The sequence below is a fragment of the Xiphophorus maculatus genome, chromosome 4, assembly GCF_002775205.1.
Source record: "Xiphophorus maculatus strain JP 163 A chromosome 4, X_maculatus-5.0-male, whole genome shotgun sequence".
Lineage (NCBI taxonomy): Eukaryota > Metazoa > Chordata > Actinopteri > Cyprinodontiformes > Poeciliidae > Xiphophorus > Xiphophorus maculatus.
In genome coordinates this window covers 9,582,623-9,602,544 of record NC_036446.1, presented here as the reverse complement: position 1 = coordinate 9,602,544, position 19,922 = coordinate 9,582,623, and the positions used below count along the sequence as shown (strand labels likewise).

The 19,922-nt window shown below is 39.1% G+C and overlaps 1 protein-coding gene across 1 annotated transcript; it reads right to left on the bottom strand.

Annotated features, from left to right (window-relative positions):
* Positions 1 to 4,707: 4,707 nt before the first annotated feature.
* Positions 4,708 to 12,718, bottom strand: larp6 (La ribonucleoprotein domain family member 6). Its single transcript, XM_005796134.3, has 3 exons — positions 10,525 to 12,718; positions 7,229 to 7,427; positions 4,708 to 6,650 (listed from the first exon to the last, which is right to left on the bottom strand). Exons 1-3 carry the CDS (start codon positions 11,376 to 11,378, stop codon positions 5,553 to 5,555), a joined length of 2,151 nt encoding a protein of 716 aa, XP_005796191.3. The 5' UTR covers positions 11,379 to 12,718; the 3' UTR covers positions 4,708 to 5,552.
* Positions 12,719 to 19,922: the final 7,204 nt, after the last annotated feature.

Here is a 19,922-nt window from a genome sequence, read left to right as displayed (position 1 = left end):
TTTCAGAAAAACAATATGGTGTAATATTTTAAGAAAAAAGTAAACTATGGAAAGACTGATGAGTTGACTGTTTTCCAGCACATAGTTTACTTTTATGTTGTTGATGTCCCAAAAGTAGGAAAGTCTCAAGACATTGGTAAAGAAGCTGATTGCTATAGAGAACTTTGTATTATGTCCAAGCACATTGATGGATAATTCAGTTGAAGAAAAAATACGCTGTAAAAATGGTGCAAAAGTTTTTCAAGAGGTCCAAAAAGAGATTCTTAAGATCAAAAAGTCAGCACAGAATGCTAACAATATCAAACCAACACTTGGTCAGGCTGCGTAAATTGTTTTATTATGCAGCCTGACATGCAGCTAGTCTGGTGACTCATACCCCATAGATTCGCTCTGCAGTTTAGGTCAGGCAAGTTTTCTGGACAATAAATTGCAGTGAAATCAAGGTCATTGAATCAGGTGTTGGTGCTTTGTTTGGGCTGTGTGGGCAGGTGTTAAGTCCACACAGCCACCAGAAAAGGAAATCATCTCCACAGTGATTGCCAGCAGAGGTATGACTGAAGTGAGATCAAAATTTTGTTAGTCTGTTTTATCTTCCTCCAGACTCTGGGAGTTTGATTTCTAAATAAAATGCAAAACTTGTCTGACTCCAACCACAGTCCACATTAAGAATCCCCACCGAGCTCTGAAAAGGCGTTCCCTTTGGTTAATCCTGATTCTTTTTCAGTTCCACTTTTTTCCTTTCACTCAAACTTCCACTAATATGTTTGGATACAGGAAGCCTATTGAGTAAGAATATTTTGTAGTTTATCCTCTCTGTGGAGGGAGTTGACTGTCTGCTGGACAGCTGTCAAGTCAGCTCTCTTCTCTGCTATGGTGTGTAGGATATAACATCACATTTATGTATTAAAATTGCCCTTGTCCTTGGTCCTATAGTTTAAAAATTTTCTGTAGGTAATGAATCTGTACAATAGACCAGTTTCACTTTTGAATAGCTGAAATAAATTAACATTTCAATTGTTTAGACCTGAGCAGAAGTGTAAATGGTCTCCAAGTTTAAGCAGCACTCCAGTCTGTACTAGGAAATCAGAGTTTATTCATGAGGTCAGGTAATTTTTCATAAATTGTTGCCCTGTTTCTTTCACTTTTCAAGCAGCTGGTGGTGCTGGAGCAGTTTGATTCACTCATGTGTAACAGAAGGAGGAGATCAGGAGTGCAACATGATGACAGAGCAGCATTTCCTTCCTGTTCTAACAGCCTAATCAATGCACTAAATTACTACAGACCTCAGAGAATATGTACATCAGTGTAGCTGGTTTTGCAGAGAATCAGTTCTGTTGGGTTTTTACTTTTGCTCTGGATTTACGTCAATGATTTTTTAAAAATTCTTTCTTTTCTGGTAACCTTTTGTATTTGTATCGACTTTTTCAGTTGGCTGCTCTGCTTTGAGGCTGGAGAGTGTCTCCTCCCTAATTCTAGTTCCTCAACTCTGACACCGCCCCCCACACAGCCTCTACTGCTCCCATCCCCAGACTGATGCAAGTACATTGCAAATTATCTGGGGTAAGGCGATTACTGCTCTGCAAATAGGCATGAATCTTTTATTTTTTGGTTCTATTTGCTGTTTAAATCTCACCAAAAATGTGTCTGCTCTGATTATTACTGAAATTACATTAAAAGAATATGCACACAAAACCATGTTAATATGCTATAATAGTTGTGAAAAACAGTCATAATGTGATGACATAAACCTGAACACTGAAAAGAAAAAGCTAGGCTATTATTTTTCTTTTGATGTGATCTAAGCACCTCATCTTACCAATTACGTCTGAAAATAAAATCCAGTCCAGACTAAATAAGTCAAATAGCACAAATACTATTTTTCTGTTTAAACTTAATAATCAGATCTTGTTGCCCAATTAGAAATAATAGCCAAAAGCAGGATTTCAGTATCGTCTCTCTTTGATGACATTTACAGTTGCACCTTTTATGAAAATCATTAAATGTAATTATATCAAATTTTATCCTCGGAACCATTATTTGAATCTTCTGCACTCTTCCCACAGTTATTTTCTCTATTAGTCTTGGGTAGCTGTAAAAAAAAAAAAGGAAGGAAAAAAAGGCCAACACTCTCACGACTTCCCAATTTTGAATTGCTAATAATGCCAAGAGAACAAAAGTTTATTCATCTTTCTCTTACGCAATACCACTTAGTCTCACCATGCCTGTGAGTTTTGGAGCAGGGACCCTGACCTTCATCATCCAACTCAAGCTCACAGATTGCAACTTTTCTCCCTCCTGCTGGAGCTAATAAACCTAACACACAGGAATGGATAAATACTAAGCTGCCACCATGTGAATTTAAAAGTCAGAACTGTGCACTTCCTTTCTCCCACTTTTGGGGTGGTTGCTAAGGAGAATTTGATACCACCTAAGGATATGGAACAAATTACAGTGCGCAGAGAAGCAATACTAAAAGTACACACCACCCTTTTATCTTTGTATTTGGTTTGCAACACGAGGCTAAACAAAGAAATAATTAAATTCACACTAATCAGAGAGGACTAATTGGTACAAAACTGAAAACAAAGACCTGCAATTTTATTTAAACTGACTACCAATATGAAACAATTGCCTACTCAGTTTTTGCCATGCTTTTGTTACATCCAAATCCCTTTGAGCAGCTGAATTATCCATCAATAAAGGCATGATAAATGAATCCTATTCACACACCTATATGTAAATATGACCTGTTACATTGTCCATGATAAAGAGGAACATTCTGCGTTAAAATAAATAAACCTTAGGAGCTGTTCAGAGCACTCTGAGCACCCAGAGATTACACTAAATGCCTCTCTCCAGTCGGACCTGAAAGAGAAAAGTTCAACATAAATGCAGCTAGATACAGACAAATACAAAAGAAAAAACCTGCTGTGGTCCTCAAAAAAAAAAACCAACAGCAACCCAATTTAGACTCATCTTCACAACAACAATAGCTCAATCCAATACAAATCTCAATTCAACTGAAAAGCTGGGCTAGGGCCTGATAACTGCAGCTCACTAAATAGGAAAGCCAGATCACACATGTAGACTGAAAGGTAAATATAACAAAATTAAATAGATAAAAATGAGACCAACATAGATAAATTCAAAACATGTTCTAATGTAGCAATTACTTCTAGGGAAAATTAAAAAAAACAAAATCATTTGGGGGGAATAAAATGAAAAACATTAATGCTTTGTAGGAGCATATTTTCATTTTATTACAGCACTCACATGGCACAACTAACTTAGCAAAATTAACTCGCACTGCTAAAAGACTCCACACTTTAAGGACATGTTCTGTTCAAAGAGCCCTCTTCAGGCTATGGATTTTTATTCTGATTGAAGTCTAGACTCTGGCAGGGGCATTCTATAACTTGTATCTTCTTTGGTAATACTTTTTTATGTGAATGTATGTTTCAGTCGTTTTCAACCTTTGCCTCAGGATCCACCCGTCTTTAATGTTGGCAATGTTTCCCTGCTCCAGCATACCAGAATCAAATTAATGCACTACCTCCTCAGCATGTGGCATAAGACTGGTAATCACCTATTTGAGTCAAGACAGAGACACAAACTATTAAAATATTCAGGAGTCCTGGGTACCAAAATAGAGAACTACTGCTTAGCTCATTGTCATGTGCTGATTTTAGCATTTTAAACTGTTCATAATACCTTCTACACAGACTCTTCTTCAGGTTGGAAAAAGAAAAAAAAACTCAATGGTGCTTCAATATGGGCATCTTCTGTGAGTTATTATGCATTTTCATATCAAAAAGTGCTTTTAAAAACACCTGTTTTAGACTGACATATGCCTATTGGGAGACTTCAAATTTGGTTTTGCAAAATTGAGTCAGCCTTTCATATTTTTATATACAGCTCTTAACATTGCTCTTGGCAGCCCCCCATCTATTTTCCACATTTTCAATTTTGGAAGGATGTCCCTGTTGCACCATATTCTCTTTTATTGCCTCCTACTGCATATTTAATATCCATATTATTTTATATCCTGGATATTATCCCAAATGTACCATGGTTAGCTTCTTTTTACCAATACATTTTTACATAGAGTTGCTTGAATGCTTTCTGGAGACAAAGGCTGTATTAAGACCATTTACCCAAAGGAAAACCTATTAAAACAGTTTCACTTAGTCAAGAGCTAAACAGAGGCACTTCAAAATAACAGGCATGTAGCAACTCTTTGTTTAGAGAGTTTCACTAGTGGTTCATTCTGGACACTGCCACAACCACATTTATAAGTGTGCACCATTATTAATATTGGTGTATTTTTCCCCCCTTGAAAGATTTGCTTATCAATGTTTTAGTTCAAATAAGTCTCAAATGAGGAAAAAGTTCTAAAATAATTAGTTTAAAAAGTAAAACCCACCAAAACTTGAAATTTTAATGGTGGTGTGTAGACTTTGTACCCTGCATGTGCCAGAGCGGTACTTCAGGTTACTTAACTAGCACTCATGTTGTACATTATTTTTCACAATTCATTTCAACTCCCACATGGCAGTTTTCACAAGCATTACCAAAACACCAAAAAAATACATCACATTTTGTTGCTTTGCCATTCTGCTTTAGCATCACATTTATCTCACCAATGAGAATATATCTGAAAAGATTAAGCAGTTGCATAATGATAGTTAAAAAAAAAAGCAAGGCAAATGGCAGTTTCAGTGATTTATTTGTACAATAGGAATTTTAGAGTACAAATACCCCAGCTCTGATGTGAAGGCAAAAGAAAAGAATCCAAAAACATAAGAGCATCTATCCTTCCTGACCTGAATCTCCCTCAAAAACCCACTGTGGGTTTAGACTGGAAAAATAAAAATAAATAAAGCAGCTGCCTGCCAACCACATGCAGGGCAAGAGGAGAACCCTACAAAGTGCCAAAGCATGCTAACCATAATGAAAGAAAAATAATTAAAACTGAACTAAACCAAATGTGACATTTACCATTTATGGCAGTGAAGCTGGTATGGCCTCAATTTAAACAGCATGTGAAAACAAATGTATGCTTGACAAATAAAGAAAAGGCATATGGTGATATCCCAGTCCATGTGCCTATATGCCACTTAAACATCTAAATGTCATCCAAAGACAATGTTGCAAACATTTACACTGGACAAGACAGTTTACAGTGTGGGGAGGGGGGAGCAAAAGAAAAAAAGGTGAAATTCTTTTCTCCAGCTTACCTCAAGTTTAGAGAAACTAAAGTTTAGAGAAGTTTAGAGAAAAATGGAGGCAACATGGTCCCTTTCAGTGGCATCTGTAGCTTTCTCTCAAAGCCATAATTAGTTTACATTCACTTTAATTTCCATTGGTAAACCCCTAATGTTACCATGGTAACAAAAAATGTTGTATAAAAATATAACAAAGACTGAAAACCGATGCACTCAACAAAAATATATCTACACAGTCTCAAATGTAGGAGGGGGCTGAGCAACAAGGCCAGGAACCTCTCATTTTGTTTCTGGGGGATGTGAAATGCGTCACAACATGCCACGTTATCAAGTCTGTGTGGCAGCAGTCTTTCCCCTCTCGGCAACTGTGACTCCATGAAAACCACGGGTTCCATCCGGACCCCTCGGTAACCTCATTACTCCTGGCGGCAGCCCATCGGCATTCTGGATTTTTCTACCCAGCATCGGGCTGCCGACTGGACTGCTCTCCTGAGATGCCACCTGCTTGCGCCGCTGAACCCATGGGCTCCCTGAAGGGGTCAGGCTACTGTCTGAGGAGTAGTCTGCCCACCGGCGCCCAGCCTCGGGGCTCAGCCTGCCATCGCCAAGCAAGGGAGACTTGTGGGAGTGAGGGGCTTTCCGCTGGGGACAAGGGCTGGCTCGGGGGCTAGACCATGGGCTGTTGCGCGGGGATATACCAGGACTTAGATGATTGTTCTGGAAGCTGATGCCAGCAGTGGTGGGACTTAGTTTATTGCAGGATTGGGACTTCCTAGCTAGCCTGGGTGATGTGGGGGTGCTTTCTGTTTCTGATGAGCTGCATGCAGAGTCATCCCCGTGGTACTGAAGCTCTCGGACTCTGCTGTTGAGAGAACGACTTTTGCGCATCCCCCCCTCCTCGCGAGGTCGCTCTTTGAGTACTTTCTTCTTCGGTGGCTTGGTTCCTATCAGGACCACTTTTAACCCCAGCGAACCTGTTCCTCCATCTTCACCCCCAACAGCCTCATTGGCTTTAACAGCAGCCTCCACCTCCTCAAACTCCACAATAGCACACTCCTCATTGCCCAGCTGTGCGTACCGCCCGCTCAGCCTCTTGAGATCCGCAGGCAGGTCCTTCCCTGGCTTTAGGACTCTGACTGAGGCGATGGCACCGTATGTCCCAAATGCTTTGAGCAGCAGTTTCATCAGCTGTTCCTGCTGGGTTGCTCCTCCCTCATTGCTTCCATTATCCTTAGTGAGAGCAGCCAGTTCAGGCCACTTCTGCAGATCGCTCAGCAGTAGCATGCGGCTGGGCAACGACTCGCTGGCAAAGACTGGCACCGCAGATTTGCGGCGTACCTTACGACCCTCATCATTCAGCTCAAGGATCTTTGAGTGTTTTAGTGCATAGGCGGTTGTTCTCCAGTCACGAGTCAAGTGTTTCACCTGGAATGACAAAGTTTATTTCAGCAAGACCAGAGTCTCAGAGAGCCCACTGAGTTTTAAAACTGATCCAATCACTTGCTCATTTTTATAGCTTAGACACTGTTGACCTTTAATTCCTGATCAGTCAAAATTAGCCATGTTTAGCCTGGTTAAATATTCTGGTATAAACAGATTGAAACAATTACAAGCCAACAAATATGCATGAGCCTAAAGTAGCACCTGCTGTTGTGAATCAATGTGAGAACATCATTACCAAAAACAGCAACAGCTAGTCATGCTGACACTAGAAATATCCAGTCCCACAGTAAGCCTCCATGTCACAGGGAAATACAATCAAATGCTTTTGTTAAATGTTGCAAATATAAATTGTGGTTGGATGCTTTATACTACCCTTTAGAAGCTTGAGAACAAAAAGAACATTAGGATAAAATGTGTACAAATAGCCTGCAGTGAGGTATTTAGCATGTTGAAAATACACAGTAATTCAGGTTATTATAGCCTTATTAATCTACCTTAGTTTGCCTATTCAAATGATTTTCTGCTGTGTTTTTGCATAGCAGACTAGAAGTCATGGTTACCTTTTTGAACGAGGTGAGCAACTTGACGCTAACAAACCCAAGTTTATTGCGTCTGACGTGCTTGAGCAGGAAGGCGTCGTGCTCCAGGTTCTCATCAGACAGGTAAAACTCAATCTGAGTGACCAGCTTTTGGATGAGCTCCGTATCTGGAGGCTGCCAGCTCTCCTCCTCCAACTCCCCTCCACTGGTGCCGGCACCACTGTGTGTGGGAAGAGAACATGGATCACAGTCAAGAGAGACTTGCTGAGTGCTGTGAAATCTAAGTGTTTCATGTTTTAGACTAAGCACCAACATTAAAACTGTTGCACATTTTTCTTTAAGCCTATAAGCCACAGGCTTAAATGGCTGGCAGAGATGCAGCCTCATCCTGATATTTCTCTACAAATCACCAATGACTCCCTGCTTCCCCCTCCTACTTTCAGATTTTTCTTTACAGCCATCAACAAGCTGGGTCTCAGCGGCAGATCTCGTGTCCAACCAAGCCTTGAAACTGCCAAGGGCTCTCCATCTGAAGGGTGCAGAGTCACAGACTCTCCCTCCCACAAAGAATATGGTGGCTCACCACATCAGCCTCAATTTAAAAAAAGCCACATAAACATCCTTCATTTTGTTACCCATTAAAACAGCTGTTTAATTTCTAACTTTAAAGAAGTTTGGTGCCAACCCTCAACTAAAATCATCCAAGTCTACCTTTTTAGTGTGTTTAACAGATTTAGTCTCAATATTTGTCAAGTCCTCATTCATACAGTCTCATGATATTCTCACAAGGAGATTTGAATACTGGTAAATGGTTGTTTTTTTTTTGGCTTTTCATATGTTCACTTTGAATCATACCTATTAAAATGTTATCAGTATGTACTGTTAAATCAATTCAGACCTCAATATTTACTCAAAAATCAAGAAAATTACTGGACAACCTTGAGCATCCTCTTTATCAGACCATCGTACAGAGAGTCTTGTGTCAGAGGCTTCATCAAGACCACTGTATTATTGACTGCTACAAGACGTCCTTCCTATCCACAGCCTACGTCAATTTTGAATAAAATTACATGAATTGCAACACTTAATTTCCCTTTGGCATCAATTGAGTATTTTTAAATTTAATTTTAATTGTGCTTCCAGGGTTCCATCCTTCATATGGTTTGTTATCCATTTTCTTCCTCCGTCATATTTAAAAAAAAAAATGTTGGACACAATGCATTTGTGTGCAGTCAACACCTGGCTCTACAGAATCTTTTTCCTCTCTCCCACTTTCTCAACAACTTGAATCATAAGCACAAAGCCCTGCCAACTTCCTTAAGACCAACAAGTCAAAAGTTCTAGTAGAAACTTGATCTGTTTTTTGGAAAGTTCTGACAATTCTTTATTCTAGTAAGTGTGTTAGGTGCCAGTTTTGATAGGACTTTGAATAATAAAAAAAAAAAAATAAGATCAATAAGATCACTCAGTGTTTGTGCTTTGATTTATGCAGCAGTCTTCAGATATGCTAACTAACCCCTTCTTGTCAATATTCTTTTCCATCTATGGTCACATTTGATTAACTATTGTAATTCAATTCTCTGAATGCCCTTGCACCTACATATCTCAGGTCTTATGGAAACCACTCCACAAATGTTGATTCTGAATTTATCTTGCTGCCCTCAATTCTCCTGTCTACAACCAGAACCCTTTCATAACATCTGATGTGTTCCTTAAGGCTTCACTTTTATCCAAGACCTATATGCTCACCCTAGTGCAAATCATATTGTTTTGCAACATTTCTTATCTCGCATATGGCGATGACTTCCTGTCACATCACAGGGCCTAAGAGTTAAGAGTGTGTCTGCAATATAAAAAAGTCAGTGGATGGGCAATAATTTCCTCAATCTTAATGCAAACACACAAGTTATTGTTTTGGTCACAAAAACAAAAGATTAGAAAAACAAATCAGGAAGGTCAAAGTTAAATTGATAATGCCTCCCAGAAACCTATGTGTAGTTAAGGTGCATGTGACTGAACATATTGTTCCTTTTAGGATATGAACCATGCAAACCTAACAGACCTAAGAGAACATGACAAGGCGAGGTGTTCAGTTTCTACGCTCATCAGCTTTGAAACAAGCTTCCTGAAAACCAGGGTTGTGCAGAAACTCTCTGCTCCTTTAAATGAAAAACATTTACTCCAGTTTTTCCACAAAGCTGGAGGCCACACTCCTTTTACCATGCCTAATTTGTTTGAGAACAAAACGTTCCAATTACTTTTTTATGAAATATTACTCCTTCAATGTTATCTTAATTTTCACTGTGTTCCTTCTTCCTGCAAGATGTCTATAATTGGTCCTACGCGGTTCATCTAGACTTGTCAATATCATCATCAAGCAGCTGAGTCTCTGATGGTACCAAACCCACCAACACCTGGCTCAGGCTGTGAAGCAGAGCAGTCGGGTAGTTTTGCAGACTGGAGTGAGGGGCTGAATGAAATTTGTGTATGACTCATCACCTCCTCCCTCACACACACACACACCCTCAGTCAGCTTGCCAGCAGGCTGACCACGCAGCTAGTAGGGGCCCCACATCCACAAGACTTCGGACGCATACGCCCTCGAACGTTTAGAAATCACGCACAAGATTTAGATGCGAATTACACTCTTGATCCTGATAAAACTGAAATAAAGACTCTGAAGGAATGTTGTAGTAATCAGCGTATCTATACGATACAGGGTCTGAGTTCTAGACTAAGGAGCAACTTGCGAGTAAAAAACAAACCCCTGGACTGAAGCGCGACCCATTTTCACCTTTGGCCTATCTACCACTGACTGACTCACTGTTTGCGCACACAGGATGGGGACCTTATAGAGCAGAGGATAAAAATAGCAAGCCATGACGCAGGGGAATTGGATTAAAGGAAGGTTGCTGTCCTCAGCCAGACTCAGGTGTTTGTTTAACAGCCTTGAAAACACTTCCTACCCGGCGAAAGCAATATCCATCAAGTGAGGCTGAGTTTACGCACTCACCCCGCCGGAGTCTACCTATTGTCTCAGCGTTAGGCTGTTTGGCGTGTTTTGCCATCACACCTGTCGGAATGTCGGTTTCTTTTGTTCTGCATCTTTTTATACTCTTTACAAGATATAGAGGAGTGCTAGATCATGTGCTGTCACTCCACCGGCTGGTCAGCTCTCAATGAATATGTGAAAAGCTTAAATTTCACCTAAAACTCGAATGGGTAGAGTTTTGGGGGAACTTTACAAGTTTAGATTAATTTTTATACAATCACACGAGTAAACCGAGCAGCCAATAAAGTCGGAAAAAAAGTCCCACCTTGATTTGTCGTGTCTCCCCAGCTCGTCCTCGCTGCAGCTGCCTCGGAGGCACTCAACATTACCGGGGTGCTCTTCCTCCGGCTCCTCGTCCTCCGCTGCCTGAATCGCCACGGTGATCGTCACCGTCCCCATCTCTTGCGAGTGCTGGTCCACGGTGATTACCTCATCGACGCTCGGGTCCTCGGGCGCATCCGAGGCTAGCTCCGCCTGGTTCACGCCGGGGACCCCCACGGCTCCGCTCATGTTGCTCCACTGGGTCCAGGCGGCTCCGCCGTGTCCCTCCCAGTCCCGGATGGTAGTAACAGAAGCAGCGGCAGCGCTTGCTCCCTGGAAGCTTCTAATCTGTCTCGGCTCAAAAGCGCTGGCAGGACAAGGAATGCGCAAAGCTGTTCGACGCTTCTTCGGACTCCAGCGATGGCGGAGAAAGACCCAGGGGGCTCCAAAGATGCGCTCCACGGCTCGCCAGAGAGCCCCGACCCAGATCCGAGCCTTTGGAGGGCCCTGAAGAGCAGCGGGGCTTGTAGCGGCCAGCGAGACGCAGCCTGGACCAAGTGAGACCGAGGGGCTGGAGCCTCCTTCTGCTGCCGCCCTTACTTCCTCATATGTAAGAGGCTTTCTGCTTTTGAAACGAGCTCTCGGATTGGGCCGCTGCAGCGCGTCTTCGCAGTCATTCCCAACCCACAAGCAAGAGCTGACACAAAGCCAAGAAGGAGGCAGGAGAAAGAGGAGGCATCGCATGAAGGCGTTCACTAAAGCGTGCATATTTCTGCTTGTCGTGTTTCGCTTACACACGCTGATTTTTTTTAGACATTCGGAGTGTTGTCTGTATCTGTGAAAACACGCGTGCCCCATTCGCCCATCTCTAAGTAGGGGAGAGGGTACACGTGTTTGTGTCTAATTGGGAAAAGGCTGTGCCAAGGCCGACCCCTTGGCTAACACCGTTAATTGAATAATTGGCTTTTTGCCTCTGTCAGCGCGTGGAGAGAAGGTTGCGCAAGTCCATAAGAGCGTCAAGGAGCCAAGTTAAAGGAAGAATGTAAGAATTAATGACAAGAGGTGCCATTAAGACGGGATTGGTCCACCCCTACAGATTTGCATATCCCCTCTCTGACCGGAGGGTCTAACATGCCGAATACATTTTCAGGCAATTGACAGCAATTGTATTCAAGAAAGCACAGACACATCTTTGACAAGTTGCAACTCAGTCCTGCAGCCGTCCTGGATGACATATTTAGGTCAAAATTGGTCTACTTACAGTATTTAAAGTCACAGACACTAAATTAGTTCAGGGCTTTTAAAAAGCACATTGCCACTTCTATTTAGTGTTTTGGTTCATAAGTTACAAAAACACCACTTGCAGAAGGTATGTGGAGGTGTTTTACTTCCTATCAAAATAAGAAGGTAAGACAGACTCAAGCTTAGGTTGGTACATTTGTATCACTGTGAAATGTTAGTTGTGTCCTATTCCTGCAATTGGCAGGTAGTTGTTAAGTCATCCACTTGATAATAGGACACTCCTAAGAAACTGATACATCATCACTTCTCCCTGATTGCTATGTAAACCAACATGACTTAATACACCTCTAAGTGTTGTGTGAACCTAGAAGTCAGCATGTTGTATGCTTGGTAAGGAAGAAAACATGATCATACAAAATTGACTCTTTTAAATTTACTTTAAATCATTTTGATCATATTTTGACTATTTTGTGACGACACAAGAACCTATTTTTTTTTTTTATAAATGGCAGTGTGGCAAATAAAAACTTTTATTGTAACATTCTGTAGTTCTTAGTTTAGGAACTTATTAGGCCTCACATTCCAGAAGCAGTTAAGAAAACCCATTGTTATTCAATGTTACGTTTTTGCACTTTTATTAATTTAATTAGAGTTTTTAATCAAATTTGTCTGTGAAGTGAAAACTGGTGAAGAAAACATGTCTAAAAAGAGCAAGTCACAGTTAGTGTGACTTGCATACAAAGCAAGAATGGACAATAAAGGGGAGGTCAACACTGCTGCAGTGGCTCAGCTAGATGGGGGTCAAAATGAAACTTTCCTAAGGGCAGTCATCTTTCTGAAATATATCAATCAAAAATAGCAAATTGTAACTATCTTTAAAAACATGTAAAAAAATGCATCACTGTATCACTTTAATAATAATTAGTCTTGCTTGTTCTAAGCATTTTGTCTAAGCAAGATAAAAAGTAGCTACTTATTTACTACTTTTTGTTGGGCTTTTTTTGCTTGTGCTATACATTAAAATACATTAAAAACAGTGTTTTTTGTTGTTGTGGTAATTTGCAGTCATTTTCAAGAAATAATTAATCCATTCAAGTTTTAGTTCTTTATCAATAAATTCTTGCATGTCAATGCCTGATTTAATTTTTTTATCAACAGAAAGCAATGTTATTGCATGTAAAAAAAAAAACAAAAATAAAATTTTTTAATGAAATAAAAGATAGTAACAAAGCATTTTTTCTTCTTGAGGAAAAAGTTATGACACCCTACTGTACTAGGTAGTGTAAGCCCCTTTTGGTTGAAATAACTTTAGTGAAACTCCTCTGATAGCCATCCATCACTTTCTAACATAATTCTCAGGGAAGTTTGCCTCTCTCCTTAGTTTCAGCTGTAAGATGTTAGACTAACTAATTTGTTTCAATGTGATCTGTTTGAGGGGTTTCTTGCATCTTGCATGTACAGCCAGTTTGAAGCCACCCCACTGCAACTCAATGAGATCAAGATCAGGGCTTTAACTCATCCCAGGACTTTCCATTTCTTAATCCTCGGCCAATCCTGAGTGAATTTGCTGTACTGTCACAATTTCCACAAGCATCCTCTAATACAGATTTAATGGTGGATTTTTTTTAAGGTCAGTTGGCAAGATCCTTCTGCAGCAAAGCATCCTTAAACCATGGCTTGTTCATGCCAAGCATGTCCTCTGTTCTGGTGTCCAAATAATAAAATTTTAGACCTAGCTTTTCAAAAACCATAACTCCATGTGTCCTAGTTTATGTCTACATTTTGTTTAGGATACCTTGCATTAAACTTGTACATTCTCTTTCTCGTTCTATAGGGATGAATTTTTACAACACCCTGATCTATGATTACATTTTTGAAGTCTTCTTTTAGCACGTTGTAGCCTTCTTTCATGTAAATCTGCTTGGATTGCCAAAGCAGGACATATAAGCAGTTTTTAAAATGTCCTGTACTTGCACACATTGTTTCTGAAAAATTAAATGTCTGATTTTAAATTATTTGGAGACCTCTTTTAATTTCCCACTAGAATCATAAGCTTCTGTCTTCCATTTGAACACATTTGAACATGATTGAACATGTGTTCAAATATGTTAAGAAAAGCACACCATTGCTTCCTGTTTTGTTCACATTTCTGTAATTTAAAATGAGGATTTCTATGCTGTTTATAAACTTTAATGTTTTTCCTTAAGAATACTTTAAAATTTCTACAAAATTACACTGATATGCAAAGATAAAATCATTTATATAGACTGGTTAAATTTCTATGAATATTATGCTGTATTGACATTTAATAATGCATGGTTATACAATATATTGGGAAACAGGACCATTACAGCATGGTGAGCCAATAAAAAATATAGTAATATTAATATTATTAACTGAGATATATTTGCATTACATCCACTGTCCCTTTTTTCTGAATGTGATCAGTTTATCATCTTGTCTGTGGAAAGTTTCCAGCTACATTGGTGTCTCCTGTGTATAATTACACATTTCTTTCTACATTGATCTGGAACAGAGAACATAGACATGAACCCCTCCTGAGACCCTGTAAGATGAACAGGTATTGAACATTGATCAATGTATGGATTTATGGCTGCAGAGGTGTAGGCGTTTGCACTAATAGATAGCACATTTTGAATCGGTCTGGTGGTTTTCCATGTTCCCCCGTGACTCCAACTTCCATCTGTACATTGCTGTAAAAAGTATTTGCTCTATGGTAAATTTAGCTTTTTTGTTGCTGTTAAATGTTTCAAATAAATCGCACTATCACACAAAAATAATACACATTATAACTTCATTTAATTAACTGAAAAAAGCATCCAAAGAAACCTGGCTCATAAAAGTAATTGCCCTGTAAACCTATTAACTGTTTTGGCAACGTTTGAGCGGAAACAACTGCTGTCAAGTGTTTGTGTTAAAGGGAAATTCGATCACAGTGTCAGAATCTCACTCCTATCAGTCTTTTTTTGGATTTGCATAGAAATTTGGAAGGCTTATTTTTTACACTGACTCCCTTCATAAGGTCAATCCACACGTCTCAATCAAATTTAAATCTGGACAAAAAGGGAAAACAGAAGAAGTCTTCAGGAAGGCAAATACCTTTTACAGCACTGTGTTTTAGAATTGCCTATAAGAATGAGATATGGATGTCTTTGCTACCCTATAAAGGGACCCTTATCTCTGTTAAGTGGAAGACAGTGAATAGTACAGATTCGATTATTTACCTTTGCACTTTTCCTACATTTATTTTACTTTCTTCTTTCATTTATTTATTTTTATTCTTTATTCTATTGTGCTACTTGAGAGAGCAAAATTCCTGTTGTGTGTCACACTCATGACCAATAAATCTGATGCTGAACTTTATTTCAACAGCTTGACATTGTTTCTCTCCATTATGGCTACACAACCCCCACACCGGTGTTGTTGGCTGTTGCCAGCTCTGCATGAAGTAGCTTTGCTCCTCCCCACTGCCAAACTGGGCTCGCAGCTGGTGGGCAGCCTGAGTCATTTTCTGCACCACATGCCATACACTGCTCCAGCCTGTGTACAATGCAACATGGTGGGAAAGAAAGAGAGAAGGATTTGGGTGAAATAAAGTAACTTCCAGTAAATTTTCTACAGGCTTTTAGGTGATTGCTGCCTACTTATCTCCTCAAACCAAATGACAGCCTGCCAGCTTGTTTGAAGACTTTCACGTCATTTCTTGGCATGCCTTGTTTTGTTTTAATCAGTTAAATCAATGCAACTGAATAAGCTACTCTAAGATACACAACACTTCATAAAATAATCAGTCTCTGAGTCAAAAATCATTCAGTCATAATTTATCCCTCATGATAACTAGAAAAAAGGCTGAAAGTGGACAACCCCGCCCATCCCAGACCTGACAGTTTATTTGAGTTATATGCATGCATTTCTTACAGTAGACAATAAATAAGATTTATTGTCTGCTGGCAATTATCCTAAATTGCCAGCAGGTACAAAACATTCTTCTAGTAGATATAAATTTGTCACATGGTTAGTTCAGTAGATTCCCCATTGTTGCATAGGAAATGACAAGAACAACAAAAGTACAACATGAAAAAATGACCAGCACTCCACAAAAACAGACAAACACAACATAACGTGTGGTGCAACCAGATTTTGAAAGGCTGATCAGGCCTATCTTCTGACCCAACTGGGCAAGTTTTCTTGAGCCCCTTCTCCATTATCAAATCTCTCTCTAACCAGTTAACCAGTCTGGTTCGGTTCTAGTCAAATTGGGTGTGTCTCCATTGGCAGTATATTCCGTACTAGGGAGTGAATAACCATAACGTGGGCAGGACATGAGCACGCAGAGCTGTGGTTGTTTCTGATGTAATTTCTCTGAAATACGTATCTCAGCATATTTGTTTACTTTGAGTGGTCCTGTCCAGTTGACACTGCCACAATTGATAAAAAGCTTTGGACCTCAAGGTTCAACCATGGAATTATCTTTATGCATGCCACCATCTTACAAAATACTATATCACAGATTCCATGGGGTAATCAAATGTAGTCTGCTGCCAATCAAATCTCTTGCATGCAATACCCTGCGAGGTCCAGCTTGTATAGAACCTTTGAGTTTGTTCCAAAAAAATTAGGACACAGGTGTCAAACTCCAGTCCTCGAGGGCCACAGTCCTGCAGTTTTTAGATGTGCCACAGCTACAAAACACTGAAATGAAATGCCTTAATTACCTCCTCCTTGTGTAGATCAGTTCTCCCAGCCTTGCTAATGACCTAATTATTCTATTCAGGTGTGGTGCAGCAGAGGCACATCTAAAAGTTGCAGGACAGCGGCCCTCGAGGACTGGAGTTTGACACCCCTGAATTAGGAGGACCCGCACATGGCTGCAGCTGATTGAGGAAGAACCAGTTAAAGGTTCTTTAACAGGTTCTTTAATTTTCTTTAAGGTTCTTTAGTTTTGGTGGGTTCTGAGATTCTTTCTTTGTCACCAGCCTCAGGACCTCACTGGGAGTCCACATTTACCTGTAGCACACCCCTTCCTATACCAATGTCATGCAAGACAGCCAATTAATAAAGACACCTCATTTAGATGTATGTTTATATTTATATAATGTTGATAAGCTATCACTTCAAACATGAGAACTGATCACAAGACAGTTTTAAGGTCGTTTTCCTAAATGATAAGATTCCCTTTCAACACTTAACATATAGTGACAGGCATTGATTCATTGCTTTTTAGGCCATTCACCTTGAAATATTTTTCTAAAGTTATCACTTTCCAAAAATAACCGCCTAAGTAATTTTTTTTGCCAAAGGTGATTTTGGCAAAAAACCCCAAAACAAAACAACAACAACAAAAAAACATCTCTTACCAAAGGACGATTATTTCCCATAGGCAAAAATAATAATAATAAAAAAACAATAAAATGGCATAAAATGACTTGAACCATTATTTTAGAAGGATGAGAATATTTTTGAAACTGTTTATTCTGGCTAGCTCATTTTGAAGGGGATTGGAGAAAACCAGTTCCAATGGGTAAAAAGTCAAATCTAAGATATTTTGAGCTGTACACTGTAAATAGTTGTGAAACTTTGAAAGGGAACAAAGGCAGTGCTGTTACATTGATACTGAACCTTCTACACACCACTTCCTCTTGTTGGAGTCCCATTTCTTTTTAGGGTGATCACCTTAGCTTTTACATCCTTAGCAATCAACAATCTGACCTGTGAAGCTTTTCCAGATATTTTTCTTCATTAGGTACCAGTTACCATTTAGCATTTAAAATCCCATTTACACTTTGACTCAGGAGCTAATTTATGATTAAACCTTAGATCTTGATTCTACAATATCTTACATGAGTAATCACCTCTTAGTTTCTGAATTTATGTAAATGAGGCTTGGAGCGAACATCTCTAGAAGTGGTAGTCTGAGGTTCCCCATTCATAATGACATCAAGTTTTGTAAATACTTGCTATATTATGGAACCTTTATGACTAACTTTTGTTCTGATTCTAACATAAGTTTAAGTCTGCTTTGGAGTGAAAAAACACTACATTGTTTACTAAAGACCTACAAAAGTGATGTAATAAAAAAAAACTAACATAAATCTGTTAAATTGAGTAAATGGTTGCAATGTAGTTTATAAAAATGGGATAAAACGTTATCTTATAATACAATTGTTTAAAATTACAGAATTTTTTTTTCAAGTCTTTCATACATCCTTTATTGTAATGCACATGCATAATGACATTCTAGTGTTTTAATCAACCCTTTTTCAACTCGCACATACACCACACATATCACAGCGTTTTTCATTTGAAAATGGTGTTGTTGTTTTGTTTTTTTTAAATCCTCGACATAAACACATTGAGAGTGCCTGGTATACTGCAGTGTAATGCTGTGTTGATGCTTGCGTTGAGTTGAAAGTACTGCAGTGCAATCCCACAGACACTAACAGAGGTCCACATGCTACGATGACTCAGTAAAACCAGAGAAGCCTGTTGGATAAGCAGCAAATCAAGCTTAGTGTGAGACATTAATTCGGGATGGACATCAGAGTGAGTCCCATTTTATTAACCTTACCCGTCAGCCTGCCTGTTTACTCCCTGCTCTTCCTTCACACCTGCAACCAGTTACAATGAGCCATCTGTTTCTCATCCAGCGATCAGGACTCCCAGTATTTAAGCTTCCCTCTTTCATTTATTCTACTGTTGCCTACTCTGTGCTTGTTTCTTATACAAATCTACTTTACTTTTAGCATTTTGAATAGTATTGTATCAAATTAATTTCTAAAGCCATGCCTTAAGCATAACTGCTTGTCTAAATCAAACAAGTCTTGGCATCTGACCTTAAAATTCCTCACATTGAAATGTTTCACATTAAGAACTTTGGCTTTTTTCCATAAAACTGAGGCAATGTGAACTCAGTGGATTTATGCAGCATGAGTACTAGCACTACACAATAACTTTCAGCAGTGTCCAAAAAAGTTTGTGATTTTGCTTTACCTATGCTTAACTTATGAAAATATCTATAAATAACAACCTTGTTTTTTCTTACATACAAATGCCTTCAATCAGTCACGGCAGCATCCATGCTGTGCCACTGCCAACAAATCAGAGCTGGGGGTGTTAAAACAGCCCATTTATATTTACATTTTAATTATTGATCAAAACAAGTCCCGGTGTGCATATTTTTTATGATAAACAGTACGGCATTTTGTCTAAAAATGTTATGGATGCACAAGGACCCTTTCAATAAGCTGATTGCTGGAAAAAATTATTTTTATTGAACACTTGTTTTAAAAGCTTCTTAAATTTATGCAGTAAATGGATAAAATTGACATTTTAGTTTAACGTGTGCTGTCAGTCATACAGTTGATTATTTCCTCCCATCACATGTGTCAGCCTGGGCTTCATGAATAGATTGTGACAGGCAGTGTGTGGGATGCCCCTTTGATGAATCTGCACTTGTCTGTTCTCAGCAACTGCTTATTACTGCCTGGTTAAAAAGGGGCTGAAAACAAACGGCACAATTCATTTGATCCCATTTGTTGTTCTGAGGTGCCATGTTGTCTGATTGTCTTGAACCTGGGCAACATTAAGGGCAAAAAGATGACATCTAAAATTTGTATGATATAATTAACTTTTGGTGCCACATAATATAGCTGAATTTAAACCCTAATATATTTAACTGTATTAATGTACAGAGATAAGCTTCCTGCTCACTGTAAAACTGCTCCTACTTTGAGTTTATTGAAAACAAGGTTAAAAACGTTTTATTTGTAGTTGCTTATTCTTAAAATTCTTAATTCCATTCACTTAATATTATATTAATTTTTTATGTAATATTTGCTCTGTTTATTTTTAATCTGCTTGTCTTGATGTTTATATATATATATATATATATATATATATATATATATATATATATATATATATATATGGCAAAGTTGCCTTGCCCAAAGTTGCTTAGTGTCAAAATAAGTCTTATCTATTAGGTATCTTAATCCTTTCTTTTGTGGGTGGGTATATTACATTGGAATTGCCATTTTTTAGCTAAATAAAATGGCCCTACCGTTTTGGGGACGTACCTTTGTTTCCACAAGGAGGCCTTTAAAGTTACACCGGAAGTCAAACGCAGCTGTCGCTATGGTA

Bases quoted from the DNA above. Each gene is read 5' to 3' on its own strand.
- larp6 (XM_005796134.3), bottom strand. From the start codon at position 11,378: ATGGGGCACGCGTGTTTTCACAGATACAGACAACACTCCGAATGTCTA. The intron at 7,428-10,524 runs GTGGGACTTTTT...TCCCACACACAG, and splicing joins GGGAGACACGACAAATCAAG to TGGTGCCGGCACCAGTGGAG. The intron at 6,651-7,228 runs GTAACCATGACT...TTGTCATTCCAG, and splicing joins TGCTCACCTCGTTCAAAAAG to GTGAAACACTTGACTCGTGA.